The 15,747-nt window shown below is 38.4% G+C and overlaps 1 protein-coding gene across 1 annotated transcript; it reads right to left on the minus strand.

Moving 5' to 3' along the window:
- Window positions 1–216: 216 nt before the first annotated feature.
- Window positions 217–14,684, minus strand: elac2 (elaC ribonuclease Z 2). Its single transcript, XM_078269920.1, has 24 exons — window positions 14,180–14,684; window positions 13,032–13,082; window positions 12,869–12,939; window positions 11,874–11,938; window positions 11,709–11,766; window positions 11,558–11,626; window positions 11,347–11,463; window positions 10,865–10,920; window positions 10,721–10,779; window positions 9,962–10,034; window positions 9,562–9,674; window positions 9,350–9,448; window positions 9,137–9,275; window positions 7,741–7,826; window positions 7,335–7,456; window positions 7,074–7,170; window positions 5,865–6,003; window positions 5,716–5,754; window positions 5,080–5,189; window positions 4,066–4,165; window positions 3,855–3,975; window positions 3,320–3,398; window positions 1,978–2,122; window positions 217–648 (listed from the first exon to the last, which is right to left on the minus strand). Exons 1-24 carry the CDS (start codon window positions 14,524–14,526, stop codon window positions 400–402), a joined length of 2,604 nt encoding a protein of 867 aa, XP_078126046.1. The 5' UTR covers window positions 14,527–14,684; the 3' UTR covers window positions 217–399.
- Window positions 14,685–15,747: the final 1,063 nt, after the last annotated feature.

Below are 15,747 nucleotides of genomic sequence, written 5' to 3' on the forward strand. Positions count from 1 at the left end.
GCTGATAATGGTACTATATGGAAAGAAAAGGGATCACCAAAGTTATTACAGTTCATACTTAGGGGGGGGGGCAAGTCTGAACCAAACTTAATGAAAATCCATCCAATAGTAGATCATCATGTCTTCCTTTTCATCTGTATAAAATATATGTATTGCAACATTATCCACTTTTTAAATATAATGAATAGCTTGGAGATAATTGTATGGAACTACAGCCTGTGTGGTACTGCTTTTATTCTTTTTAATGAAAAACAAAAACTATATTTATAGCTGAGCTTTGTACACTGCAATACATGAAATATACATGCTTTTTCTTCAATTAAACCACACGAGACAAATAAAAATCAAACTTATTTAAATAAAAGAACTCAGGATGCTCTCAGTTCTAAGTCCATGTGTTTAACACAGTTGGTCAGTCAGGCCTCCGCTGGTCTTCAGCCTCTTGGTCTGTGTGCTGTTTGTCGCTGCCTCCTCCTGGTCTCTTTTGACACCTCGGCCCACGTCGGTCGTCTTCTGCTCTCTGCTTCTTCTCGAATGTTTCAGCTCCCTCTTCTCTCGCCTCTCCTCCATCTCACCGATATCCTCGGCGAAAAGGGTTTTAAGTGGGGGAATGAGCCTGGGGATGACTTTAAAGTCCCCAAAGCCAATCTGAGCAAAGAGGAAATGGAGAAAATGGTCAAGTGATGGTACCAGGTCTGAACTCGTAACTCTTATGAAGAAGTGAGGCTCATAAATACTGTGGTGTATCTCACAACTAACTTCTGTTCCGCCTTGCATCTGAAAGGGAAATATCTTTATGTACTTCAGGACGGGGAATCAGCAGTGAACTAAAACAATATAATGCTCAGGAGTGCAGCTGTTCAGACAAACGTACTGCTGCAGTCTCATATTAACAGAACATTCAGTGTGCGTTACCATTCACCTGTCTACAGTCTAAATTCTTGTCTAAGATTCTTTTAAAAAAATCGAGGCTCAAAACTTTTGCCGCTGCCTTTCATTAAATCGTATTTAGAACTATTCCTTCATATCTTGCACTATACTGTTTTTAAATATTAATGTTTACACCATTTTATTCGATTTTAGCTACTTATTTTCTATTTTACCCTAATAAATCATCTCATTTTATAACTCCTTGTTTGTTGTTGAATACATTGTCTCATTTAAAGCACTTTGAATTGTCTTGTTAAAAAGGTTATATCTACATATATATATATATATATATACACAAACACACTGGCCTTATCCAAAAACATCTTAAGATGCTCAAATTACGTGATATTTAAAAAATATGTCAAGTATTCACAGCTGAACAGAATAACTGAGAAAGATTTGAAAAGGGAACATGTCGTTCCCGATGAATTTCAACATTTTCATATTTATATCAAATGAACAATCAAAGTTCCTTCTTAATTAAGTTCCTTTAAACTTGTAACTAGACAATCACCACTCGAGACACATTTACCAGGCTTGTCATGCTCCAACTAACAGTCTGTGAGAGCCGTGTTGAGGCAATCCCAGTCCGCTTTTTTCTCTCTCAGTATTTTGAGTAAAGCCCCTTAAGTACAATTTTGAAGTACTTGTACTTTGAGTATTTCCATTTTCTGCTACTTTAAACTTTATATTTTAATGTTTACTCCATTACATTTATCTGACAGCTCAAGTTACGTGTCAGATAACATTACCTAAAACATAAAATCCAATGCGTACATTTTATCCACGTATGTGTACTGTGTTGAACTAAACAAATGTACAGTATATAGTGATATACCACATTTTCTACAAATTCTATTGAGAACTTGTAGCTAAAATCATAACTGGTCAGCCTTTTAAATGATCCAGTAAATAGATCACAATACGTTATAACATTGATGTGAAAATCCCGTAAATACAATATTTCCAGAAAGCAGAATAAAAGTTGTTTTTTTTTATATCAGATATTACATGTGCATGAACATTGTTGTCCAGTGATAAACTTACTCTCATGTGGTCGAATGAGATGCCCACTCTGTCGTTGAAGTCTTCACTGAAGAGAGGGATCTTGGCGTAACGCTGGCTGAAGTGGTTCAGCATGATGAACTCGGCGTTCATCCTCATGCCGATATCGATGGCCTGGGAGGTTGTGCTGTCAGAAAACATGAAGCATAAAGTCAGAACTACCGCTTTCTCACTAAAGCTGACTCTAAAGAGTTTCAGAGGGAAACTGTTGATGGGAATGTTGTTTTCTGTTGACATAAAGATATTTTTGTGAAGACAGACTCCCTCTGGCACCATAAAAAGCCAATGTCAACATCCGTTAGAATGTTCTTTCCTTAACTCGCCACAATGCACTCAAAAATGAGTGCAACCTCCGACAGCTGATAAAGTACATTTCTTTTGTTGGCTCATGACTCAGTGACTCAGTGACATTTCCACTATCCTTGTTCAGTCTCGTCACTTCCTGTCTGGATTAGAGATGGTCCGATACCATTTTTTGCTTCCCGATACCGATTCTGATACCTGAACTTGCGTATCGGCCGATACCGAGTACCGATCCGATACCAGTGTGTCATATATTTTATTATGTTTTAACAGCTGTATACTACTATCTCTGTATGGATTATATGATGTGTAACAAGCTGTATACTACTATCCCTGTATGGATGTGATATTTCTCTTTGTTGTCAGTCTGGCACAGGTTAAACTCTTTCTGAAACATGAACAATGAACGCCACAGAACCTTCTTTTATTCTGCAGTTTGACAATCAGTTATAACGGAAAAATAACAAATAAACTACTTTAACGTATTTTTTCTTTAGGGCTTTATTACGTGGTATCGGATCGGTGTATAAACTCTAGTACTTCCCGATACCAGCGTTTTAGGCAGTATCGGAGCCGATACCGGAACATCTCTAGTCTGGATTACTGTAACTCTGTCCTCTTCGGCCTCCCTCACAAATCCCTCCATAAACTTCAACTGGTCCAGAATTCAGCTGCCTGCATCATAACTCAAACCCCCTCCATCCACCACATCACTCCTGTCCTCCAACAGCTCCACTGGCTCCCGGTCCAGTTCCGTATCCAGTTCAAAGTCCTCCACAACCTCGCCCCACGCCCCCCCCCCCATATTTGTCTGATCTCCTGCTGCCTATTCCACTTAATGTAAATTGCTCTGCCTCTTTCTGTTGTTGTTATTGTTGTATTCTTTATTTGTTGCTGTTTTTAAATGTCTTATGTATGACTGTACGGTGTCCTTGAGTGCCAAGAAAGGCACCTTTAACTTTAACTGCTCCTTTTTTATTCATTTCATATAATTCAGTTTGTGGCCATTTATTTTACCCACCTATGTCTTTTCTCTACAGCTTCCTCTTCCAGCCCGTCTTCAAGCGTGGCCTCGTGGATCAGTAAGGTTGCATTATTTCCTGCCCGGAAAAATAAAAAATAAATAAATAAAAATCAAAGAGAAGCACTTACAGCCTCTACCTGCCCCGCAAGAAATCAATCAGGTAGTCTGCATAATCAAGAATGGGCCCACCCTGTTTGTCTGCTGAGCTGAGCCATCTATAATGAGCAGGCAGGGGATACACTCGCTGTCTCTGGGAGGCTTTTCTTGGACAGGATTCAGTCAAGCAATTTAAGAATAGTCAATGAAGTGGGATCCCACATGAACCATTAGAAGAGCCTGCCAGCTACGAGAGTGATCGAAAGTATTAGGAAATATCGGATAAATTATTTAGATACAACCCGTGTAGTCCAGCTGCTTTTACGAATCTCTGTAAGAGCAAATCGAGCGTACGCTTTTAAATATTCCAAACTGTAAGTAGTCTGCCTAGATACACTTGCATGAAATGACTTTAATCATTCGGAGTGGTACTAACCTGTGTGTACAAACGTATCGCAGGGCATGGTGTCACCAGAGAAGGCCAGTTTCCAGCCTGAGCGGTGAGTGAAGCTGCAGGCGAAGGCGTTCCTACAGTGACGCACCATGCACGTCTGGAACTGAGAACACGCACAAACAAAAAGAATGAGTACATTTTGAGAAAAAAAAACTGAAGCCTTCAATATCGAAAGGATGTGATGTTAAAACACCTTTTCCAGCTCATTCTTCATCAGCAGCGCTTGGATGAACGACTTTGTCCTCTGCTTGGGCACCTCGGCACCGTCACACAGAACTTTGTTAGGGATCAGGCTGAAGCACAAAACGGATGTTAAGACGCCAAGCCAACAAAATTTTTTTTTTAAATCTATAGCCACAGTAGCATGCTCCCCAAAAAAAACTTTGCTGTTAACAGGCAAAAATCGTGTTAGCCGAATTAAATCTCTGTACAGTCAGAGATGGGAAGTAACTAAGCATGTTTACTCAAGTACTGTACTTAAAAAGGGTCTGTACTCGATATTCAGAACATTATTATAGCAGCAAACAAACATTTGCTATGGCGTTCTAAGCAGAGAAGAAGTCACACTCCCTCTCTGTGTGTGTTGTAATCCAAACTTCTGTTTTTGTTTTGATAGCTAGTCCTTTCGCGCATGCATGTTAGTGCATGTAGCTGTGAAAAAAACTTTGATATTTCAGGTACTGGGCAACAGTCTGTTAGAGCCGTGTGAAAACAATCCCAGCCCGCTGTTTTTTTCAGTATTTCAAGTACAGCCCCTCTATGTACAATTTGATGTACTTGCACTTTATTTGAATATTTCCATTTCCTGCTACTTCATACTTTACTTTTTACTCCATTACATTTATCTGACAGCTGTAGTTACTTTTCAGATAAAAACTTTACCTAAAACACAAGATCCATGCGTACATTTTATCCATGTATGTGTACTGTGTTGCACTAAACAAATATGTACGGAGTTATATTGTAGCACATTTTCTACAAATTCTATTGAGAACTTGTAGCTAAAATCATAACTAGTTAGCCTTGAAATGATCCACTAAATAGATCAATCACAATACTTCATACCATTGACGTTAAAATCCTGTAAATACAATATTGCCCTAAAGCAGAATAAAAGTTGATTAAGCTGAGCACACAAAAACATCCACAGTCCCAGAGCATAAAGGTGAAGTCTGTGTTATCTTAAGCTGCCTTTGTATCCACGTACTTGATATGGTGGAGGATCTCCTCGCAGTCATCGTGATACTGGTTGAGCCAGGTCATGATGTGGAACGGAGCCACCAGGAAGACCGGGCTGAATGCCTTGCCTAACGTTGTCTAAGAGACACAAACGTTTTTTGTTTAACAAATAATTATTCAAACATTAAATGGTCAAAAGAAACACTGTATTAAGATTTAAGTCACCTCTTCCTTTACATACCAGTAGAGTTGTAACACATTCCAAATTTTGCTGTACAATTAATTGTCTCACAAATAATTGCAATAAACAATACAACCGTCTTCTTCAGTCAAATTGAAATATTTATTCATTCGTTACTTGTTCAAACAAATTAAAGTTTTGAATAATTTCCAGGATATATTCTGTTTGTTATTTTTGTTGCTATGAACGTCTAAGGCCAAGTGCCAACTACTAACAATTGAAATAATAATAAAAAGATATAGTCCGACCAATAATCACTTATTTGCATATCTTAACAAAGTCAACAATTACCAGTCATACGCCTTAAGACCTTAGCTAATGTTAGCAATTAATTGCGGTTAGACAAAGAAACCTTGATTATGTGTAAAAAAAAAAAAAAAAAAAGTTTTATAATTATGTAATAATTGTTGCAGGCCTACATACCAGTGCTCTTTCCCTCTGATACAGCAACATGAGCAGCCCCTAACACAAGAAGATTGGCGGTTATTTTTCAAGCAGCTGGCTTCACATTTGAGATGTTATGGCATTTCCTATATTAAACCACAGCATGGTAATCATGAATAGCTGCTTACTGTGTGGTGGTCAGCATGCATGTGTGAGATGAAGACGGTTGAGATCTTGGACAGAGCATGGTCCACATCGTCCCCGTAGTGTCTGCAGATCTGACCGAAGGTTCCCTCGCCACAGTCCAGCAGCATGGACTGACTCGGGCTACATGCAGCCACAAACACAAGACCCACTTAACGTAAACTGAATGAGGGCATATCCAAACGCTTTTCTTTCTTGTACCCCCACTATGTGCTTCAGCCACATTTTGACAGTGAAGGATTTCCAGGTGCAATCCAACTAAATGCATCCTTATTTATTAAGTGTCACCCATTCAGTTTTTACAGGTCTGCACCAAAATGTACAGATTTATGACCCTCTTTAACTCCACTGAACCCACTGTGTCCATCTTTACAAGCTCCTGTTGTGTGGTGGAGCACGATTCAAACCTAGCGCCGCAAACTACATCCCCCAAAATGATCATACAGTTAAATCAACACCTCTCCAAACAGTTTCAACATTAACTGAACATTATGATTTCAATAAAGAGGATTTGTTGCAGGATTGGTACATTGGACTGCCTTAGTTTTAGCTTGGTGTACCTAATAAACTGGCAACTGAGTGCATTTCCATTTGATGGAAGGGTGCAGCCATCAGTCATCATATAACATCAGTAAAGACTGAAGGGGGGGAACAATACAAAATGTATAGAAAGTGTCAAAAAAATATGCAATTTAAAAAGAGAAAAAAGAAGTTTAAATTGATTATTTCAAAACTGATTTTTGCCAGATTTTATGTTTCAATGCATTAAGACATTTCTCCCGCTCCTGCTACAAGACAGAGGACACCGTTCACTGCAGTTTACTGTAAACTGTGTACTCTCCAAAGAGAACTCGCAATATGCTTCTGGTTATTCCAGATGAAGAGAGAGAGTCATAAGATTCCTCTTTTCCCTGTATATCCTCAGCTTATATTCTGTGTACAAATGTTGTGTTCAAAGTGATCAAATTAAATAGTGAAATGATATTTAAGAATAGCCAAGTGATGATAAAACTAAGAACAAACTACAGGATGAGTTGTGCTGGAAATGGCACATTTATGATCTTGATTATTGTCCCCTTTTCATTTAGTGTTATGGGAACAAAATAACAATTACATATACAAATTAAAAGCATTTTAAATTTGATCTCTTTCCAGTCTACCTGTAGGTGTGTGTGGAAACCTGAGATCCATACCTGATATTAACTAAAGTGCCACTGACGTTTCGGCTCTTCATCGGAAGAGCTGATCCTGTTCCCAAGAAAACCACCTCCGGGTATTTTTCTCTTTGCCCTGAAGTAGAAAACATAACCATATTTCTACAATGATACGTGATAATATACGTTTTCTTCTTCTCATCACTGAAGGACCATCCACTTAAAAATAAGAAACATTTTGTTTGGCTTTAAAAACTAAAAAGAAAAACATCCCTCTGGGGTTTAAAGAGGAGAACTCACCAGAAAGCTCTGCAGCGTCAGTGGAGCAAATCTTCCTGCACTTGTCCACTTCTTCCAGAAAGTTTGGGACCTCAGAAGCCTCTTTCACAAACTCTGCAGCGTTGCAGGAGGGGATGGCGTCTCTAACAAACGAGATACAGAGTCAAGAAGACACACACCACTGCCTGCAACAACACTGGCGGGGGAAAACAAGAATTGTATTCACATCTGACCTTGATGCGCAGTACTACAGTACTTGACAGAAACGGTGAAGAAAAAACACTGACATTTGAGGTTGAAAAAGAAGAAAGAGGAAGAAAGCGGCTGAGTGCAACGGTCCATTCCAGATTGTTTTCTGTGACAAGGCAGCGCTCGGAGCCGCAGAGTAATGTTGGCTAAATTGGGGGGGATTGAAGGACAAACTAACCTTTGCCACTCCATTACAGGTCTGAGCTGGAACTTGAGCAGACACTCGGCTCTGACGTTGGGGACGTGCAGGGCAGCCTGAGCCTCCTGGGGAATGAAGACAAAAGTTGTTGTTGTTTTCTTAGAGCTACTTGATATATCACTTCGTGAAGTCATGTTGAAATATAGTTACTGAGAGCCACTGCAGTCAATATTGGAATAATAAAAAACTGTATACAAAAACATAACAGAGCAAATGGAGATGCATATAAAATAATGTACTGTGGTAAAGACCAACATATATTTGCTAAGGAAAAAAAAAAAAAGCAAAATTCCAAAAATTAAATAAATTATCACTGTGATGTAAACTTATTACAGCTGCAACCAATGATTTACTCATCATCCATTCACTCTAATTATTCTCCAATTAATGTCATGATAAAACCAGAGTCCATGGTGACGTTTACAAATATCTTGTTTTGTCTGCCCAACAGTCTAAAACCCAAAGATAGATTCAGTTACAGCAGTATGAAACTAAGAAAAGCAGTACATCTAAATACTGGAGAAGCTGGAACCAGTGAATGTTGATAAATGACCTAAACAATCAATCGATAATAATAGGTTTCAAATGATTTCTGTCAATCGCCGAATCAAGTGACAAAAGGCTTCAGCTTTAAAAAATTAGAAACATATCCCTAAATGTGCAGAACATGAGGAGTGAGAAGGATAAAATATGAAGAAAACTACAGAGAATTTACAGTTTACAACCCAGAGAGGCATGTCTTATTTTATCAATAACACCCAAATCTCAAAAAGGGAGGGACAACAAAACTAAAAAGAATTACAGCACCCAAAACATTTTACAAATGCACCTATATTAATATATCATACACTTTCAGCCATGACGATATCAAGCCTTATTTTTCTTACAAGAGCAACATGATTTTTTCACAGACCATCTGAGTTGTGTCATACCGTCAGGATATAGTGACAGTTTGAGCAAATATGACAAAAAGTAATTTTTTTATTATATAGTTACCAACTGTAGCTTAAATGTACAGAAAAAAATAATCCCAGGCTTGCTTACATTTTCCTTATGTATTGTTCATGCTAGCTATTAAGTATTTAAAAAAGGAAGCAGCTTAACCCATTCAGTGAGTTCTAATGTTCTTGTGTTCTTCCAGTTTGCAGTCTTGCAGCAATAATGAAGCCAGTATTAACCCAAAATATGCTTTGGTGACACCCAGGGGTAAAAGGTGTTTTATCAAGGTCTGTTCGATCCGTTCTCCAAGTGTCGCCAGCACTTCCTTCCTGTGTAATAGTATCTATGTATAATTTTGTAAGGAGTAATATCTCTTGTGGCCCAGCCTGTACTGGATAAATACATAATGCGATGCATGTGTATGGTTTTGTGGTACCTTTGTTTTGTAAGACTTGAGTTCTGGAAAGATGTCTGGGTGAATCATGTTCAGCTGAGCTTGGATCTTGTAACTTTTGACATTGTGGACTGTACAGACTTGTTCGTTAAGGATCAGGTGTTCAGTTGTGGACGGAAAGCTGCAGAAACACACAAAAAAAAACTCTCAGCCTCTGTGTGTTTAACTTAAGGTTAAAAAAAAGAGAATACGAACCTCTCCATCCACTTCTTGTATTGATCTGTTGTCAAAACAGACTCCGGAGTCATGTGAACAATCAACACAGCAGGGTCCTCTGTCCCGCCTGATTGGTATCTAGAGGGGATGACGCACTCAATTTAAAATACGTTCTGTTTCAGGTTTAATATAGAACAGATATAGTATTGATGAGTTATTTAAATGTACATCACAGATAATCAAACCGCTACCTTCTCAGCTGCCGATTGGTGCAAAGAGCATAGACAAACTCTTCAGACGGACACTCGACAATAATAAAGACTGGTCCTACGTCAGTGGGAGTACAAACCTGCTCCGGCCGGATCTGCAAGACAACAGAAAGAAAAACAGTTCAGAGCTGCAGCCTAATACATATAATAACTTTATTTATTTGTATATGTGTGTAGTTCAAAACAATAGTTTACGAAGTGCTTTGACAGTGGAAATAAAGGACGTATAAATCAATGCACATCAAATCAACACACATACCCATTTATACACATTTTAATAGTGAAAAAGGAGACATGGTTCAGCTCTAAAAGGACACAAAAAAAAAGCCGCAATGAGTAAAGTAAAGGAGTTTATATCAAACAGAGCATCTTCATACAGCACCTCTTTGCCTTCATACGTGACACTTCTCCCATCCTTCAATGCTGCTATGAGTGGACCGATTGCTGCTGTGCCTCTGTGGGGGGAAAAAAGGTTTAAGAGAGTTATAATAGAGTTTCTGAACTACAGTATTATATATAAAATGATGAAAACTAAATGTAGTTCTGAAGAAAAAAAAAAAAAAAAAAAGCTGGTTCCAGCTTCTCCAATGTAAAGTTTGCTACTTTTTTCCTGTTTTACATAATTAGAAATTGAATATTTTGGGGGTTTAAATATGTCACTTTGGGCTCTGGGACATTGTGACATTATTATTATTTTTTTTTTTTACCATTTTCTGACATTTTATGGATCAAACAATAATCGACTAATAAAAAATGAAAAGATCTGAATCTGTTTATTTATTGGCAGTAATATCGTTATCGCAATGTTCAACAAAGCTATCACATATTTTCCATATCGTGCAGCTCTAATACTTACTAGTAATATATGATATAGAGAGCTATAATATAATATTTAGCATATTTAAATTTGACCATTTCAATCTTGTAAAATTCGGGGGGGAAAGTGAGTCATAATTATCTTGTTCCAACAGAAACATTGTTCACTCAAGTGAGTTTAAGGGCTTTGCATTGACAGCTTGTGTTAATATTGCAATCAATTAAATCATTAAAAAAATGCACCATCTCAGACTAAATCTTATCATTTTTAAAAGATTAATAACTGGCCCACGTTCTGGTCGATTTGTATTAAAAATCCACTCACACAGGCAAACCGAGCTCCTTGGCTTGAGCGACTAAGAAATTCCCTTTCTTGGGGTGAAGCTGTAAAAGAGAAAAAGAAATGTCAGATGACGTTCCTTTATGTGTACATTACATACAGGATGACAACATTTCTGAAGGTTCCTACCTTACATATGAAGGAAACCACCAAAGAGGTATCTCGACTTGCTTTTCGTCTTTCACCTACAAGACATTAGGCAATGTCACTCATTCTGTCACTGAAAACACACCCATGTCTGCACATCTTCCAATTTAATGCCAGCTGAATATACACTAGCTCCTTCATTTTAACTGCACCTTGCATTGTGGGACAACAGTGTCCATCAACACCACACTCAAAATAGAAGTGATTTTAGACTTCTAAAATAAACGTGAAATGTTTCAACAAGTATTGGATGGATTGTCAGGAAATGTGGTTTAGACACTTGCGCCCCCCCCCTCAGGATGAATTGTAATAACGTTGGTGGTTGAGAATTAATCTGTGAACTCCTCAAAACTACCAGATCATTTTCACAAATAAGTGATTTAAGATCAAGTTTTTAGGATTTCTCCATCCGTTTGTGACGCATGCAAAATCCCCATATGTCCTCCAGTGGCTCCTGGACTCACCTGGACTGTCTGGACTGTCAGTGTGGATGTCGTTCCTCCTGGGAGAGGGAGGGCTACGAGAGGGGCTGCTCCCGCCTGACTTGGGGGAGAGCTTTCTGCCGTCACCCGTCAACTGGGCTGGAGAGTGAATGCAGAAAACACTCAGCTGTCAACCAAAACACTTTAGGAGGAAGTCCAAGTGAACATAAAAAAAAATGCAAGAAAGACTCACCAAATATAGGCACTTGATAAACCGTCATTGTGTCGTCCGTGTACGTCTCTCCAGTGTACGGTTGAACCACTAGGAGTGTATGACAGTAAACATCACGCAAGACAGATATTACACAAAAAAAAACAATGCTTAATCTGTAAATTCAACATACACAGCTTGATTTCTTCCAGTGGTCCAGAAAATGACTTGATGGCATTCAGATAGTTCTCCTTTGATGAAAAAAGAAGAAGAAGAGAGACAGTCGATGTGAAATGAATACATGTGTCCATTAAAAACCTGCTGCAGAGATGCGATTACTGTGGGATGAGTTTCTCACCAGCTGTGGCGGTCCAGAGAGAACACACTCTGAAACACCAGTGTCCTTCAAGGTTAATATTATCCCTGCAGAGGAAACAACACACAAGTGTTCAGTCAAAAATACTCAGATATTCATTAATTTCATTTATGAAGATATATAAATTATCTTTAGTAGTTGCCCTACTTCCAAAAAAAATATGCCTGTCTGTAAAGCAAAAAAAACAGCCACATTCACTTTAAGACTCTCGATTCAGTTTGTTAAAATTAGATATGTTTTCTTAGAAATTAAATCAGCTAAATCAAACTCCTTTTTTCATTCTGAATCATCAAGATTCTACTTATAAGGATTCCCGCTAGGTGTCAATTTTAAAATCATTATAAGGCACATTCTCTAAATATTCCTCCTCTAAGTTACAAGTATTTATCTATTAGGAGGCCATTTAATAAAAGCAAACGACTAACAACTTTTTGAAAGTATGTTTTGTAAGGTCAGACTTTTCCATTTTAACCTACGTATAATAACAGCTGTGAACACAGCATTGACATATAATAATAATAATAATAATAAAAAACTATTTATAGAACACTTTTCATACAAGAGATGTAGCTCAAAATGCTTTACAATAAAAAGACATCATAAAAAACATAAGTGATAGTAAAAACCAGAGACTATTAAGAATAATAAAAATTAAAGAATGAATAGAAAATAATTTGCTTATTTACACATCCTGCAGTTACAGAGCAACATGATCATTATTATTCACTAGGAGTCGTGTTTGTGTCCACCTGATGGTGAATATCTGGCTCTTTAGCTGCTAAATGCGCCACTATGTGCACCAGCTAGTTGAGCAGGTCGTGTACAGTGTCTGTTTACAACTTTTACTCTGAAAACGTTGCTATGAGAGTGCTGAGAGTGAACCAGAACAGTAAAGCTGCAGCCAGACAGATAGACGATGAAACTCACTATAACGCTCCGTAGAGCCGAGGGATGCTGCAGAGACTGAGGTTACTGACCTGATAAACCTCCCACATTCCCCCAGCTCAGTCTGGTCAGGAAGATGTTGTCCAATCGAGCAGCTTTCAGTCTGTCAAAAGAAAGCACCAGTATATTAGTTATCTCTCCGTCTTTGTCCATCAGACCGACTACAAGGATAACACTGTGTTCAAACCAGCTTACTTGTGTTCCTGCATGAGTCTCTGTGTTCCTTCACCACAGTTGAACAGGTATCTGCAGCAGAGAGGAGGGACGTTAGTCACCGTCAGTTTAATTTGACTATCATGTCTATGTATAATTTTGTTTCTTTTAAAAACTGTTCTTTGTGAGACTATACCGGGTAGAAAATGTGAAAGCTCTAACTGAATTGTTCATAACTTTTTTGTAATTGTACCAAACCTCATTTAATTGGGGACCACCTGAAAGCATCTTTAAGACTTAAAGAGGCACTGCATCAATGTACTACTGAGCAGTGGTTCAGTATCTGTGGCTCAGGCAGAGCTTTCAGTCGTCTTTTTTAAACCCCAATGGTGTCATCAATGTTTTCTTGATTTGGGCTGTACTTTACATTTTTAACAGAAAGCCTGTGTAACAAAATATGTGGGTGTTTACCATGAAGGCAGGGTTTTACAAAAACACCATATTAATGGAGTTGCACATGTAAAGAGTAGGACAATGCATATGTATCTTGGCCCATCCTAGGGTATCAACTGCATACATACTGACCACTCTATTTTAAAATGTCTCCCTGGATAGTGCCCTAACTTCATGGACGTGGAATGCTAACTCAATGGAGTTTCCCCTTAAAGAGTAACCTCACACCAGGCTGCAAAGCAAATGCAACTCTGTTTCACATGGGTGAGTGTAGTAAGAAGTGTTGTGTTGCAGTCGTAATCATGCCCAATACTCATGTCACAGTGGACTGACACACCCTGGAGTACACTTGAACATCACTGCAGCAAGGTGAAAGTTAAACACCCCACACACACACACACACACACACACACACACACACACACACACACACACACACACACATACACACACACACACACACACACACACACACACACACACACACACACACACACACAATGTTCAGCTGCTGTTGAATTGATCTTTAAGAAATGAATGATATTGCCAACTTATGCCACCTTTTCTTTATTAGACAGGACTTTAATTTAATGTAACCCTAACCCACAACACTTTGTATCTCAAATGTTTCTGTGAAAGTGGAGGAGTAGAGAAGAGTAGAGGCTTACACAGCCTTGGTTTCAAAGTAGTGGGGCTTTCAATGGGCTACAAAAACTCATGACATATTTGTGTATTACCTGTTGTACTCGGAGAAGACATACAGTGACGCAGCATTATCTCTGCTTCCAGCACCGACCACCTGCAGGTACACCATGGATGGTCCATGAACTTCTTTTCGTTTGTTCCTGTTCTCTTTGGTCTTCAACCGTCGCAGCGGCTCCTTCTGCTTGGCTTTCTTTAGGCCCAGCGGCTGCCTAGTCTCGGGGTTATTATTACTAGTTGTAGCCATTGTTCGGAAAAACTGGAAAACAGTCCGGTGGAAAGGAAAATCACAGCGTGCGACAGGCGGAGGGCCAGCAGAGATAGTTCTGCCTTTAATAAACAGAAGTGTCAAGGACCTGAGCTTCAAATGCACCGTATTCATAATAAATACGACACAATAATTAAAATAGCCAACTAATTAATGAGTTAATGCGTCCTTATACATTTCCATCCGCTTTTTTAAAATAATGAATTACCTAAAAGTAGCTAGGTGCACATTCAGCAAGACTAAGGACAGAGGTTGGTTGACACATGTGACACTTTTTCCGGCAACTAATGATGACGTCGACGAGATTTATCGCTCATTGGTGTGGAGAATTAGAGCAGCAGGTCTGTGGACCAATCACAGCGACGTTTTAAGAGAGGGGGCGGGGATGGAACTACTTCTGAAGAGGGGTTTAACAAAACAAACTACTATAAAATAAAACACCTCAAATAATATTATACATATTCAGCTCTTATAAAGCATCTTAATCATCGAATTACCCCAAAAATCAGATCTACTTGCAGAGGGGGAAGAAGTATTTAGAGCCATTACTAAAAGTAAAAGTACAAAAGTATGAGCATCAAAATACTTTAAGTACCAAAAGTAAAAGTACTTATTATGCAGAATAAGCTAATTCAGAATCATATGTATTATATTACTGTATTATAATTATTGATGCATCAATGTGTTCATCACTTTGATATTGCAGCTGGCAAAGGTGGAGCTAACTTTAACTACTTATACAGCTGAGTAGCTTAATATACAATAACGACTCGTAATGTATTCTGATTCTACAAAGTAACTAAAGCTGTCAAATAAATGTAGCAGAATAAAAAAGGACAATCTTTTTTTTCATTAATGAAGTGGAGTAGAAGTATAAAGCAGAAGAAAATGGAAATACAAGTACATCAATTTGGTACTCAAGTACAGTACTAAAGTAAATGTATGATAGTTAGTTGCATCCCACCAGTGCATACTTGCAGCTAGGTTTTAAAATAGTGGAAAACCTTCCAATAACAAGGGCAAATTGTGTTTTTGCAATGACATGTTCCTATCACATATGGCAATATCCTGGGCAGCTTCCAGGTATGAATGTGTAACTGTGTGAATGTGACAGGTCGTCGTTACAAACGAGAAGTTGTTCTCAATCGACTTACTTAAGTGTCCACATAATGTTGGCCTAGCAAACACTCCTAATACCCATTTGCTGCATATCTTCACATTACGAGTCATCAGTTTGACCTCTTCTTCACAGAAATTGAGTCAGATGTATAATAGGTTTGTCTTGGTGTCAAATGATTTGTCATACAGCAGCTTAGAGTTAAATAAGACTGAATA

The sequence above is a fragment of the Sander vitreus genome, chromosome 15, assembly GCF_031162955.1.
Source record: "Sander vitreus isolate 19-12246 chromosome 15, sanVit1, whole genome shotgun sequence".
NCBI lineage: Eukaryota > Metazoa > Chordata > Actinopteri > Perciformes > Percidae > Sander > Sander vitreus.

Bases quoted from the DNA above. Each gene is read 5' to 3' on its own strand.
- elac2 (XM_078269920.1), bottom strand. From the start codon at position 14,526: ATGAATACGGTGCATTTGAAGCTCAGGTCCTTGACACTTCTGTTTATT. The intron at 11,939-12,868 runs GTCAGTAACCTC...TTTCCTCTGCAG, and splicing joins GAATGTGGGAGGTTTATCAG to GGATAATATTAACCTTGAAG. The intron at 3,976-4,065 runs GTGTTTTAACAT...GCGTGTTCTCAG, and splicing joins TGAAGAATGAGCTGGAAAAG to TTCCAGACGTGCATGGTGCG.